General features: G+C 42.7%; 1 protein-coding gene across 1 annotated transcript in view; it reads right to left on the bottom strand.

Moving 5' to 3' along the window:
* Positions 1 to 906: 906 nt before the first annotated feature.
* LOC123486173 (integrin alpha-L-like) overlaps positions 907 to 14,443 on the bottom strand; it is a 30,307-nt gene continuing 16,770 nt past the window's right edge. The window contains exons 11-31 of the mRNA XM_045217396.1: positions 14,301 to 14,424; positions 14,016 to 14,158; positions 13,633 to 13,773; positions 13,232 to 13,429; positions 12,979 to 13,109; positions 12,637 to 12,791; positions 11,863 to 12,029; positions 11,532 to 11,654; positions 11,307 to 11,377; positions 11,053 to 11,194; positions 10,542 to 10,640; positions 10,112 to 10,191; positions 9,842 to 9,919; positions 9,662 to 9,740; positions 5,720 to 5,827; positions 5,577 to 5,618; positions 5,331 to 5,456; positions 1,983 to 2,096; positions 1,850 to 1,879; positions 1,640 to 1,750; positions 907 to 1,543 (exon numbers count right to left, since the gene is read on the bottom strand). Of these exons, the coding sequence (XP_045073331.1) occupies positions 1,262 to 1,543; positions 1,640 to 1,750; positions 1,850 to 1,879; positions 1,983 to 2,096; positions 5,331 to 5,456; positions 5,577 to 5,618; positions 5,720 to 5,827; positions 9,662 to 9,740; positions 9,842 to 9,919; positions 10,112 to 10,191; positions 10,542 to 10,640; positions 11,053 to 11,194; positions 11,307 to 11,377; positions 11,532 to 11,654; positions 11,863 to 12,029; positions 12,637 to 12,791; positions 12,979 to 13,109; positions 13,232 to 13,429; positions 13,633 to 13,773; positions 14,016 to 14,158; positions 14,301 to 14,424 (2,544 nt within the window). The 3' untranslated portion in view covers positions 907 to 1,261. The remainder of the gene's footprint in view (positions 1,544 to 1,639; positions 1,751 to 1,849; positions 1,880 to 1,982; positions 2,097 to 5,330; positions 5,457 to 5,576; positions 5,619 to 5,719; positions 5,828 to 9,661; positions 9,741 to 9,841; positions 9,920 to 10,111; positions 10,192 to 10,541; positions 10,641 to 11,052; positions 11,195 to 11,306; positions 11,378 to 11,531; positions 11,655 to 11,862; positions 12,030 to 12,636; positions 12,792 to 12,978; positions 13,110 to 13,231; positions 13,430 to 13,632; positions 13,774 to 14,015; positions 14,159 to 14,300; positions 14,425 to 14,443) is intronic.

Raw genomic sequence — 14,443 nt, forward strand, 5'->3', positions numbered from 1 at the left:
AGGGAGCCTTAGTGAGGTCGGGCACTGATGTTGGGTGATTAGGCCTGACTCGTAGGTGGCGTTCCAATTCATCGCAAAGGTGTTCGATGGGGTTGAGGTCAGGGCTCTGTGCAGGCCAGTTAAGTTCTTCCACACCAATCTCGACAAACCATTTCTGTATGGACCTCGCTTTGTGCACGTTGGAAGTACAGAATCATCTAGAATGTCATTGTATGCTGCAGCGTTAAGATTTCCCTTCACTTGAATTAAGGGCCCTAGCCCGAACCATAAAAAACAACCCCAGACCATTATTCCTCCTCCACCAAACTTTACAGTTGGCACTATGCATTCGGGCAGGTAGCGTTCTCCTGGCATCCACCAAACCCAGATTCGTCCGTCGGACTGCCACATCGTGAAGCGTTATTCATCACTCCAGAGAACGCGTTTCCACTAATTTAGAGTCCAATGGCGGCAAGCTTTACACCACTCCAGCCGACGCTTGGCATTACGCATTGTGATCTTAGGCTTGTGTGCGGCTGCTCGGCCATGGAAACCCATTTCACAAAGCTCCCAATGAACAGTTCTTGTGCTGACGTTGCTTCCAGAAGCAGTTTGGAAATTTGTAGTGAGTGTTGCAACTGAGGACAGAAGATTTTTACGTGCTTCAGCACTTGGCGGTCCCGTTTTGTGAGCTTGTGTGGCCTACCACTTCGCGGCTGAGCCATTGTTGCTTCTAGTCGTTTCCACTTCACAATAACAGCACTTACAGATGACCGAGGCAGCTCTAGCAGGGCAGAAATTTGAGGAACTGACTTGTTGGAAAGGTGGCATCCTATGACGGTGACACGTTGAAAGTCACTGAGCTCTTCAGTAAGGCCATTCTACTGCCAATGTTTGTCTATGGAGATTGCATGGCTGTGTGCTTGGTTTTATTCACCTGCCAGCAACGGGTGTGGCTGAAATAGCCGAATCCACTAATTTGAAGGTGTCCACATACTTTAGTTTATATAGTGTATATCTTACAGTATAATGTGAAACGCATCCAATAATTAAGCTCTTCGCCAATGTACATATCACTAGCAAGAACATAGTAATTTAAATTAATAACATTACAGCAATCATACAAAAATAACAATGTTTGCCTTGACATAAACATTGAAACAGTATCGTATGTATAATACTGAATCACTTTGGTCACATTTGATCAAACATCAATGTCCATGAAACATCTATTTTTGAAAAAGTATTTCAGAAGTGCCGTGAAAAGAGTTTCTCAACTCCTTTAGCCTGTTTCTGACTCTGACACATCCTGTTTCTCTTTTGGTCCCTCCCCTACCGCCTCACTGCTAGTTGGGAAGCCATTGTTTTCTGTCTGACTGTCGTCAAGGAGAGGTTTTGACTCCACTGCTCCACTCTCAGGCTCTCTCTCAGGCTGTGGCTGCTTCTCTGATATGTTAGCACAGATGTTGTTAGGCTGAGCAGCGTCATCTTGCTCACTCTGTTCCCCTTCATTCTCACCTTCCTGTGCGTTATCAACAAACCTTTTTCTCTTGAAACATCCCATCTGAGAAGAAAGGAAAAACAATGTGAAGAATGTGAATCAAAGGGTTGGTCCTTTACAGTGCAGAAGCAAAGTTTCTGTCGCAGCATTGGTACTCACCATATACATGGCCACTGTGGCGATGATCAGGAGGAAGATTCCTACTCCAACTCCTGTCCCTATTATCAGTTGTCTATGTGGAGGAATGATGATCTCAGCCTGAACATCAATCTGGAGGAATTCATTTTGAGACCATGAGTGACGATGGAACAAGCATTTTAAAAATAATTATTATACAGTAAATCAGTTTAATTCCACCAACGGAATTACCTGTGTTTGGTGGAAGCTCGTAGAGTTATCCTAATGAGCAAAGAAATAAATACAAAATTAATGCTTTTGTGAATCTTTGCTCAATAAATATTTGTATCTTTGTTTAAGAAAGTTTTCTTTACAGGAAACGTACCCCTGGGTCACTCGCTGTCTGGACATATCGTTTTTTGTCAAAGCTGAGTTTGACAAAACTGATGAAATTGACTGTTTCTCTATCTCCAGTGAATTTCTTTGGCAATGACATGCTCTGTAGAGTGAGATATTGTTAGTAGAACTAGATGGTAATTTTACATGAAGTAAAATTGTGTACCTTGCATCAGTTCTTTAAAAGTATTTTGTGGTAGTAGAAGAAGTGTTCTGATTTCAGATTTAAATAGCAGAGAAGTAAGACAAAGCTCTACATTTTTGTCTAACTTGTTGGGAAAGTGGTCAAGACAAAAAGTAGTTGATGTGGTTACTAGAACAGCTGTCTGACTTCAGATTTGAATAGCAGTAGCAAGTAGACCAATATGTCATAACTTCTAAATTGTGGTATAAAATGCTCGGGAGAGTGGTCAAAATTTCATTTGTTTGTAAAAGTTGACAGAAAATGTAGTCGATGCAGTAACAAAGCTACATCGTTTGATCGGTTGAGGATATTTATGTTCTGATTTTAGATACGAAAAGCAGAGAAGTAGACCAAGTTTTTGTCTAAGTTGTTGGGAAAGTAACAGATTTGTCAGTCACCGTTTACTCATTGTCTCATGCTTAGAATGTGTTCACCCAGTGCTATAATTTATGTAAAAAAAAAAAAATATATACCCCTTTTTCGTGATATGCAATTGGAAATTACAGTCTTGTCCCATCGCTGCAACTCCTGTACGGACTTCGGAGAGACGAAGGTCGAAAGCCATGCGTCCTCCGAAGCACGACCCCCCTGCCAAGCTGCACTGCTTATTGACACACTGCTCGCTTAACCCGGAAGCCAGCCGCACCAATGTGTTGGAGGAAACGGCGACCGTGTCAGCGTGCATGCGCCCGGCCTGCCACAGGAGTCGCTAGAGCGCGATGGGACAAGGACATCCCGGCCGGCCAAACCCTCCCCTATCCCGGACGACGCTGGGCCAATTGTGCGCCGCCTCATGGGTCTCCCGGTCGCGGCCGGCTGCGACACAGCCCGGGATCGAACCCGGATCTGTAGTGACGCCTCTAGCACTGCGATGCAGTGCCTTAGACCGCTGCGCCACTCGGGAGGCCCCAGTGCTATAATTTGAAAGTTCTATGGCAGTTAATAAGCCATGCAAGTGACACACTCCTACGTCATACTTCCGTGTTCATGTCCCTGGTCTTTTGCATGGGCTTCAAGTTTATATCATAAAATCAGATGCTTTTTATGACGTTTTTGCGCTGAAGACTATTGTGCTACGATTTTGCCCATTGAAGAGCATTCAAAAAGCCTACAAAAGTTCAAGAACTAGTAGGCTACTTGCCGAGTCTCTTGCATGGCGTATTCAACAGTGGGAAGTTAGCTTAATAAGATGCGGTTATTAAAACATCTGTATCTCTTGATTTGTATAATAGAATGTTGGAATTCATGGGAGTCTGTAACAATGGAACCTTTAGAATGTTGAAGAAATCCCATGGAAGTGGATGGAGGACAAAAAACTCAAGAGTTTCAAAAGTATAACATACAGTGCCTTGCAAAAGTATTCATCTCCCTTGGCGTTTTTTTCCAATTTTGTTGCATTACAACCTGTAATTTAAATGGATTTTTATTTGGATTTCATGTAATGGACATACACAAAATAGTCCAAATTGGTGAAGTGAAATGAAAAAAATAAATAACAGAAAAGTGGTGCATGCATATGTATTCACCCCTTTTGCTATGAAGCTCCTAAATAAGATCAGGTGCAACCAATTACCTTCAGAAGTCACATAATTAGTTAAATAAAGTTCACTTTTGTGCAATCTAAGTGTCACATGATCTGTCACATGATCTCAGTATATATACACCTGTTCTGATTGGCCCCAGAGTCTGCAACACCACTAAGCAAGGGGCCCCACCAAGCAAACGGCACCATGAAGACCAAGGAGATCTCCAAACAGGTCAGGGACAAAGTTGTGGAGAAGTACAGATCAGGGTTGGGTTATAAAAAAATATCAGAAACTTTGAACATCCGACGGAGCACCATTAAATCCATTATTAAAAAATGGAAAGAATATGGCACCACAACAAACCTGCCAAGAGAGGGCCGCCCACCAAAACTCACGGACCAGGCAAGGAGGGCATTAATCAGAGAGGCAACAAAGAGACCAAAGATAACCCTGAAGAAGCTGCAAAGCTCCACAGCGGAGATTGGAGTATCTGTCCATAGGACCACTTTAAGCCGTACACTCCACAGAGCTGGGCTTTATACGGAAGAGTGGCCAGAAAAAAATGTGGTGTTCGCCAAAAGGCATGTGGGAGACTCCCCAAACATACGGAAGAAGGTACTCTGGTCAGATGAGACTATAATTTAGCTTTTTGGCCATCAAGAAAAACGCTATGTCTGGCGCAAACCCAACACCTCTCATCACCCCGAGAACACCATCCCTAGGTGAAGCATGGTGGTGGCAGCGTCATGCTGTGGGGATGTTTTTCATCGGCAGGGACTTGGAAACTAGTCAGAATTGAAGGAATGATGGATGGCGCTAAATACAGGGAAATTCTTGAGGGAAACCTGTTTCAGTCTTCCAGAGATTTGAGACTGGGACGGAGGTTCACCTTCCAGCAAGACAGTGACCCTAAGCATACTGCTAAAGCAACACTTGTATGGTTTAAGGGGAAACATTTAAATGTCTTGGAATGGCCTAGTCAAAGCCCAGACCTCAATCCAATTGAGAATCTGTGGTATGACTTAAAGATAGCTGTACTCCAGCAGAACCCATCCAACTTGAAGGAGCTGGAGCAGTTTTGCCTTGAAGAATGGGCAAAAACCCCAGTGGCTAGATGTGCCAAGCTTATAGAGACATACCCCAAGAGACTTGCAGCTGTAATTGCTGCAAAAGGTGGCTCTACAAAGCATTGACTTTGGGGGGGTGAAAAGTTATGCACCCTCAAGTTTTCCGTTTTTTTGTCTTAGTTCTTGTTTGTTTCACAGTAAAAAATATTTTGCATCTTCAAAGTGGTAGGCATGTTGTGTAAATCAAATGACACAAACCCCCCAAAAACCAATTTTAATTCCAGGTTGTAAGGCAACAAAATAGGAAAAATGCCAAGGGGTGTGAATACTTTCGCAAGCCACTGTATATCAATAAGTTGTGTGCAAGCACACTGGTCCTGACGACTCTTTACGTTTTAAAGTTTGAATGGCGTTTCTAGCTTAAATGGTGTATCATACTAAAGAATAATAAGAAGTATGACAAAGATTAAAAGTGGGATGTTTGCTGTCCCAAAGTCTCATGAATTATTAGCATGTTGTTACTCTGTACCATCATTTGTTAAAGTTGTCTTAATACAGACCCTTGCATGTTGATCGAGGTCCTTGAAGGAAACATTTCCAGACAGCACAAATGTAATTATCGAAAACTTCTCCAAAAGGAAACTTTCACACTCGATGGACTTGCAGTATTTTTCTGGAGAGCAGTACTGTAAACACAGCCAGAAGCAAAGTGTGTGTTTCAGTAACATGATTACTATACTGAGTTGTAACCTGATTGGATAGGTTACCAACAATGTCAAGAGTGAGTGGCATATTTTAATACTCACCTCTGTTGTTGAATTCATAACCTTTCCACATTGAGTATGGTTCTTCAAAGAAAAGAAAGGAAACTTGTAATAGGATATTTCTTACTGAAAGAAATTGTGGGAGTAATATGTAAGCATTTTTGTACCAAATGTGAACAGTTTACCTGTGAGACAGATATTTGGTAGTCCTTCATTTCAAATTTGTGCTCAAGCTTAGTTGGGAATGTGAAGGTGACTGTGATGGGTACAGACTTAGAGTCCAAGTTCTGCACCTGTAAACAGTGACACATTCAATCAACCAACCTAACAATAACATTTATATTGAGATTTTATACAAAGGCATTTGTCACAGAGCGTGTAACAAAACATAGACCTAAACCCCCAAAAGAGAAAGCCTAGGGCGACAGAGACAGTGGAGGCTGCTGAGGGGAGGATGTCTCTCATAATAATGTCTGTAATGGAGCAAATGGAATGGCATCAAACACATGGAAACCAAGTGTTTGATGTATTTGATAGCATTCCACTGATTCCGCTTCAGCCATTACCACGAGCCCATCCTCCCCAATTAAGGTGCCACCAACCTCCTGTGGACAGATAATACGTTTATATGCACACTAATAATTCAATATTAAACTGATTATGGAAATTAGTCATGTAAACACCTTTCTCTGATTATCTTAATCGGCGTAAGGTCATGAGCGAAGTAAGCACCTCGATTTTATTTGCAATCTTTTGAAATTATTGTAACATGTAAATGCATTTAAAGGGATACTGTGAGAGAGCAATGCTACCGTACCTGTAGACTTCCATTCATTGCGCTAGCTAACGCTAGTTAGCATTGGCTCGCAAAACAACCACTAACTTCCTTCGTACTGCACGCAGAGACATAAAAATGATTTACACAAGTTCATCCGACTCTGGGGAAGTAGAACAGTATCCCTTTAATGGTGTATCTGTATCCTGCAGTGTGTCTGATCTGCGCATTTGTTATCATGAGCAACGTGAGCCTCCCTCTTTGGCGCGAGTGACGCGAGTCCAGAAAATACTAAAGTATGCATCTTAGTATTACTTTTCACATACAAACTTTATACACTGAGTACAAAACATTAAGGACACCTGCTCTTTCCATGACATAGACTGACCAGGTGAATCCAGGTGAAAGCTATGATCCAGGTGAAAGTAAGATTGAATCGTACTACACTGGCTCTGACGCTCGTCGGATGTGGCAGGGCTTGAAAACTATTACAGTCTACAAAGGGAAGCACAGCCGCGAGCTGCCCAGTGACACAAGCCTACCAGACGAGCTAAACCACCTCTATGCTCGCTTCGAGGCAAGCAACACTGAAGCATGCATGAGAGCACCAGCTGTTCCGGATGACTATGTGATCACGCTCTCCGTAGCCGATGTGAGTAAGACTTTTAAGCAGGTCAACATTCACAAGGCCGCAGGGCCAGACGGATTACCAGGACGTGTACTCCGAGCATGTGCTGACCAACTGGCAAGTGTCTTCACTGACATTTTCAACATGTCCCTGACTGAGTCTGTAATACCAATATGTTTCAAGCAGACCACCATAGTCCCTGTGCCCAAGGACTCTAAGATAACCTGCCTAAATGACTACCGACCCGTAGCACTGACGTCTGTAGCCATGAAGTGCTTTGAAAGGCTGGTCATGGCTCACATCAACAGCATTATCCCAGAAACCCTAGACCCACTCCAATTTGCATACCGCCCCAACAGATCCACAGATGATGCAATCTCTATTGCACTCCACACTGCCCTTTCCCACCTGGACAAGAGGAACACCTACGTGAGAATGCTATTCATTGACTACAGCTCAGCATTCAACACCATAGTGCCCTCTAAGCTCATCACTAAGCTAAGGATCCTGGGACTAAACACTTCCCTCTGCAACTGGATCCTGGACTTCCTGACGGGCCGCCCCCAGGTGGTAAGGGTAGGTAACAACACATCTGCCACACTGATCCTCAACACGGGGGCCCCTCAGGGGTGCGTGCTCAGTCCCCTCCTGTACTCTCTGTTCACCCATGACTGCATGGCCAGGCACGACTCCAACACCATCATTAAGTTTGCCGACGACACAACAGTGGTAGGCCTGATCACCGACAACGATGAGACAGCCTATAGGGAGGAGGTCAGAGACCTGGCCGTGTGGTGCCAGGACAACAACCTCTCCCTCAACGTGACCAAGACAAAGGAGATGATTGTGGACTACAGGAAAAAAAAGAGGACTGAGCACGCCCCCATTCTCATCGACGGGGCTGTAGTGGAACAGGTTGAGAGCTTCAAGTTCCTTGGTGTCCACATCACCAACGAACTATCATGGTCCAAACACACCAAGACAGTCGTGAAGAGGGCACGACAAAGCCTATTCCCCCTCAGGAGACTGAAAAGATTTGGCATGGGTCCTCAGATCCTCAAAATATTATACAGCTGCACCATCGAGAGCATCCTGACTGGTTGCATCACCACCTGGTATGGCAACTGCTTGGCCTCCGACCGCAAGGCACTACAGAGGGTAGTGCGTACGGCCCAGTACATCACTGGGGCCAAGCTTCCTGCCATCCAGGACCTCTATACCAGGCGGTGTCAGAGGAAGGCCCTCAAAATTGTCAAAGACTCCAGCCACCCTAGTCATAGACTGTTCTCTCTGCTACCGCACGGCAAGCGGTACCGGAGTGCCAAGTCTAGGTCCAAAAGACTTCTCAACAGCTTCTACCCCCAAGCCATAAGACTCCTGAACAGCTAATCATGGCTACCCGGACTATTTGCACTGCCCCCCACCCCATCCTTTTTACGCTGCTGCTACTCTGTTAATTATTTATGCATAGTCACTTTAACTCTACCCACATGTACATATTACCTCAACTACCTCAACTAGCCGGTGCCCCCGCACATTGACTCTGCACCGGTACCCCCTGTATATATAGCCTCCCTACTGTTACTTTATTTTACTTCTGCTCTTTTTTTTCTCAACACTTTTTTTGTTGTTGTTTTATTTGTACTTTTTTTGTTAAAAATAAATGCACTGTTGGTTAAGGGCTGTAAGTAAGCATTTCACTGTAATGTCTGCACCTGTTGTATTCGGCGCATGTTGCCAATACAATTTGATTTGATTTGATTTGATCCCTTATTGATGTTACTTGTTAAATCATTGAGTCATCAGTGAGTGCATCCCTCCCTGTATGTTTGTAAATAATACATGTACACTGGGTGTACAAAACTCTTTCCATGACATAGACTGACCAGGTGAATCCAGGGGAAAGCTATGATCCCTTATTGATGTCACTTGTTAAATCCACTTCAATCAGTGTAGATGAAGGGGAGGAGACAGGTTAAAGAAGGATTTTTAAGCCTTGAGACAATTGAGACATGGCTTGTGTGTGTGCCATTCAGAGGGTGAATGGGCAAGACAAAAGTTTATAGTGCTTTGAATGGGGTATGGTATTAGGTGTCAGGTGCACCGGTTTGTGTGAAAAACTGCAACGCTGCTGGGTTTTCACGCACCACAGGTTCCTGTGTGTATCAAGAATGGTCCACCACCCAAAGGACATCCAGCCAACTTGACACAACTGTGGGAAGCATTGGAGTCAACATGGGCCAGCATCCCTGTGGAACACTTTCGACACCTTGTAGAGTCCATGCTCCGACGAATTGAGGCTTGTTCTGAGGGCAAAAGGGGGTACATGCAACTCATTATTAGGAAGGTGTCTTTAATGTTTTGTACACTCAGAATCAAATGGGCTTCCCAAAAATGATATGATCGCTGTGATAGAACGTTTATTTTGATTGGCGATTTTCTGAATTTTTCAAAGTCCCATCAGGTAGCCTGATTATCAGCTGTCCATGTAAAACAGATTGTAAGGGAAATTGTTATTTTTGCAATGCATTTAAACGTTTTAATCAAGCTATTATATTAATAAGAGTATTCACAATAATCTTATTATTGAATGCATGTAAATGGCTTGAGTAACAATAAAAGTATGTTTTGTTTTTAGAGTATAAAGACAACACATTTCCCTCACATAGTGTGAATCACAATTTCAAGATCAGTCACAGCATTAGCAGTCGATTGTTTGTTTACCTCATACACATTCACCAGTTTCTTGGGTGATGTATCCTCCAGAGTAAAGTTAATGTAAGTAGTGGAGTCTTGTGGAAGGCTTCAACAAAAAAAAATATATAAGTCACCTTGATTTTATTCAATTAACTAGATGGAGTCATTCTCAAACAAAATGTCAAGTATAGGCTTATAAAAACTTACGCTTTTGCAACCAGGTCAACTGCAAATTGAACAGGGATGGTCCTGGTAAGGGAGCTATTGGTTGAGTTTCCATTGTCACTGTAAATAAAGCAAAGGCAAATGCATGTTTTGTGTACATAAATGGAATGCTATGAAGTCCTTCATCTAACTGAGTAGAAGGTATTGAGGTTGTATTAAACTAGTTCTTAGTTTTAAGCAATGCCCTGGACTGATTATAATTTCTTGTCTAGCTACTTCTCTAACATGTTCACATTGAAAGCAGATTTCTACCTCAGGCCGATGACGGTAATCTCCATTGTGTCTTTCCAGTCGTATGTATTCAAAATATGGAATTTACTGGTGAACACTGCCTAAAAAGGAAGATGGCATAGTTGAGAAGAAAAAATAAAGATTATTTGAAATTAGATCATAAAAACTGTGGAAGTGGAAAGAAATAAGTACAAGGAATGGCTTCAGAAAGTATTCAGACCTCTTGACTTATTTCACATTTTGTTACAGCCTGAATTCAAAATTGATTAAATTGTATTCCTCACAAGGCATATATCACTCAAAGATCAAAGCTGTTTTAATGACATTGAGTTACTGCTTTGTCACTGCTTTTAGCTCTGAGTCTTTATCATCTAATGACAACATTTTAAAAGCTTTACCGGTGTATTCACAGTTGAGCATGATTTACTGGTATATCTAAGTAATCACTCACTGTAGTTTTACTACGGTAGACAGGGAGGCTGACACTGCATGTAGTTCTGTCCATTTCACCTTCCAGACCACCACAGCTGAACACAGTTCTCCTTGTAGACTATGGAATACAGACAATATGTAAATAATTCCCGTTTGTACATTTCAGTCACTGACATCGTCTAAAATAAACAAACGAGCATGTTAACAGTTTAAGGAATTAATAAATTCAACACTTAATATGTTGCTACATTTGATGAATAATTAGCACATGTAGTGTACATTTAAATATTTGACGGCAAACTGATGATTAAATCAATGTTCTTCTATCCTGCTTCTGCAGACCCATCAAGATGAGCAAGGCAAGCTTTTGTTCCAGCCCAGCACGAACACCCCTGATTAAACTAATCATCAAACCCTTGATTGGCTGAACATGTTTTAGGTCTGCAGGATTGAATAACACTGGTTTAGATGAGAGCAAGAAGAAAACATCAGAATGAATTACACAATAGATGGAGGGGTGTCGGTTTTACCTTCAGAAGATGCATCATGGAGAATGAGAGGCCAGGAGGGTAGAGGAGGGTTAGACTGGTGTTGTAGGAGTCATCCCCATGATTGGACAATCTTATAGTCACGTTGAAGTAACTCTGGTCCACCACTAATAAAGTTGAGGTGCTGATAAGAGACAAGACCTTACAGTCAGAAAACATGCTTTTTTTTATCCGTCAGTAATTATTATACCTACAAACAAGTTACTTTATGTTGCCTCCGTTTATCAGATACTTACATAAAGTTGAAGTCCACCTCAAGCTCTGCCACACAGGTTTCATTTTCTTTGCAGTTCTTTTCAAAGGGCACCTATGACGAATTCAAGACAACTGTGAATGTGTTTAGATTACCTTTTTTCACATGTCTTTGGCAAAATTACAGTACTCAGTCCACAGTCATTGCTAGTACTGTTGGACATTGTAAGTGAACAGGTTTTAGTCAGACACAGAATGTTCCCTCGTACCTCGACCACAGCCTGTGTAGGACTATCAGTATTCAGAATGGCAGTAGGACCCTCTTGTTGGCTTTCAGATTGAGAAAAATTAAGTTGGATGATAATGGGCGATAATGTGTCGATCACGCATTGCTGGAAGAAAAGACAATGTGGCATTCATTTCCCTATCCATAGTCATGCAAAACCCAAATTCTTCTCATCACTGAATAAGATCGACACACACTAACAATTCAATAATAATTAAATAACCTAACACCTTGTTAATCATTAAATCCCCTCCCTAGGAGATACATGACAGTTGTTGTATTGTTGCATAGCTACAGTTTCTTATTGATCATACTGTCATGTAGACTGAGTGGTTGAAGCAGGTCCGCTCCTTTCTCAGCTCCACAGTAGAGCGAAGTCTTCTGTCCCCTTTGTTCGTGTCCCTGTAAAAGGCTCGGCTCCTCTGTCTCACTGGATCCACATCCAGCGAGTAAGAGATGTTCATCCCTGCACTCAGCACTCCTAGAAAAGTACACAATACATCTTAAATGGCCTCCTTATCAGGGAGAGAAGTTCTGAACCTTATAGTTGCCTGCTGATGGACAGCATTGAAGTAGAAAGCAGAGATGGAGTCAAGACCTTAACTCTTGAGACCCAGATCCAGACCAAGGTCCAAACTTTCGATTCACTAGGACTTCATCTGGGTCTTCACCACAGGTTGGTGGCACCTTCATTGGGGAGGACGGGCATGTGGTAATGGCTGGAGCGGACAGGTGGAATGGTATCAAACACATGGTTTCTATGTGTTTGATGCCATTCAATTTGATCCGTTCCAGACATTATTATGAGCCATCCTCCCCTCAGCAGCCTCCATTGGTCTTCAGACAGGGAAGAGACCAAGACCCACTTATGGTGGTCAGTGATTTAGCTATGCACCGAGGCTCTGACCTAGACCACCAAGGCCACAATTATGTGGTCTTAGATCAAGACTCCATTTCTCAATTTCTTTCCATTTACAATTTGTAAGTCGCTCTGGATAAGAGCGTCTGCTAAATGACGAAAATGTAAATGTAATTTCTGTTGGAAAGCAAAAAGCCATCAGTGTTGCAAAAGTTCTGAGATATCTTACCAGCTTTACTCTTTGTTGCCTCTGCCATGTTAAAGCAGGCTGTTAAAGTGACCATGGGGGAAATGGTCTCCTTTGCAAGACAGTCAAAGTTATCAGTGCTGATCTCAGAGGGATGGAAATGGAGATGAGTGGACACGCTGAGGACCGGTCTCGACCTGTGAGCGATTGAGATAAAGATTGGGATGTTAGCCTACATTGTATGATGTTGGGTAGCTCCGCCCACACCTCATTGAGCGCAGCCCCCATTCAGGGTGGATCGCACACTAGTGGGATATTTTTACTGGTTAAACAATTATGCGTTTAAACCAGCTGTCTTTTCTTATCCTTTTTATGGACTCATACCTCAAGACGACAACTGCGCCACGCGCTCCTACTACGATGTCAGTCAGTCCATCCTCACCTAGGTCCATCTTCCCATCAATCGTCTGGCCAAAGAACTGGAGCTTAGATCTTATCATTGCAGCTGAGATGCGCTGCAGTAAGAAGACATACACATTTAACAAAAAGGCATTGATATTGATATCCCAGGAGGGATGTCTGTTTTCTTTGAGCATGAAGAGCCTCTTTGAATGATATCCATCATCGTCTGCCTCACCTGGCTGAATTCATTGCGGATCCCCCTTAGCTTTTCACCCAGGTAGATGTACACGGCCCCCCTGCTATCGTCCTCAAGTGGAGCGCCCACAGCTACATCCTTCAGGCCATCTCCATTCAGGTCTGTGAGAGAGGAGATGGAGGAGCCGAATCTACCCTGAGACGGCACTGACACATTCATCTCCATCCTCAGTTCCAGCTAAGAAAGGAAGGGTGAGGAGAGATCACATGAAGATCAATCCGAATTATACTGTCTTTTTGTGCAGTATTGTTGAAGATGATGGATATTCATATCCAAATGAATCCATTTCGGCTTCCAGATCACTTTGTCCCTGATGAACATATTCAACCACAAATTGCAGCATTTGAATCTGTTGTTCAGAGATTCCCAGTTAAGCCCACCTTATCAGTCAGTGTGTAAACGTAGATCCTGCCCTCTCTCGGAGGTTGGTGAAACATTGGTGCACCCACCAAGAGGAAGTCTGTGTTGCCGTCTGAGTCTATGTCCACAGAACACAGCTCTGCCCCAAAGTAGGAGCCCATCTGAGAACATCAAAACTTACATTCATACAAAAATAGTTTTGAAATGTTTTAAGACGCCATATGGTTTTGAATGGAACTCATAACTATATGTAAAAAGTGATATAATGTAACTGTGTTCCTCTTTACTATGGGAGTAGTGATTCAACCTTTGAAGTAACCCCAAAAGCTGGTTTCATGGTGTCCCTCTTGTATAACTTGATTTATATACCACACTGCTTAAAGAAATAGCTAATGTTACCAACCTGTTCTCCAGACAGTCTTTGTGCCACAGTCCAGTTATTGTTAACCTTGTTAAAAAGTAGGATCTGTCCCATGTGTTCAGATCTTGGTGCTCCGGTAAAATATAGAAGGTTCTCTTTCTTCTTCCCAACAGCTACAGAGTATCCTATAAGAACAATAAAGCAATGTAGGTCCATTGTAACTACACTCCCTTCACTGAAACATCTGAACTAATGGAGCCTTGAAAATAGTGTTTGTTCAAATTCACTTTTGAGCAATATATTTATTTTAGCTTAATGTTCCATTACCCATATATGAGTCTTTGTCCAAGGTGGGGTCCTGAATTTCCTTTTCCTCTGATCTCAGACCCTCAGTCTCAAAGAGCGATCCACGCCAGTTGTTTGATCCCACTGAGCCCAAAACCAAGGTGTCCTGTAGAGGAAATAAAACA

Source organism: Coregonus clupeaformis, unplaced genomic scaffold (genome assembly GCF_020615455.1).
Source record: "Coregonus clupeaformis isolate EN_2021a unplaced genomic scaffold, ASM2061545v1 scaf1047, whole genome shotgun sequence".
NCBI classification, from domain to species: Eukaryota; Metazoa; Chordata; class Actinopteri; order Salmoniformes; family Salmonidae; genus Coregonus; species Coregonus clupeaformis.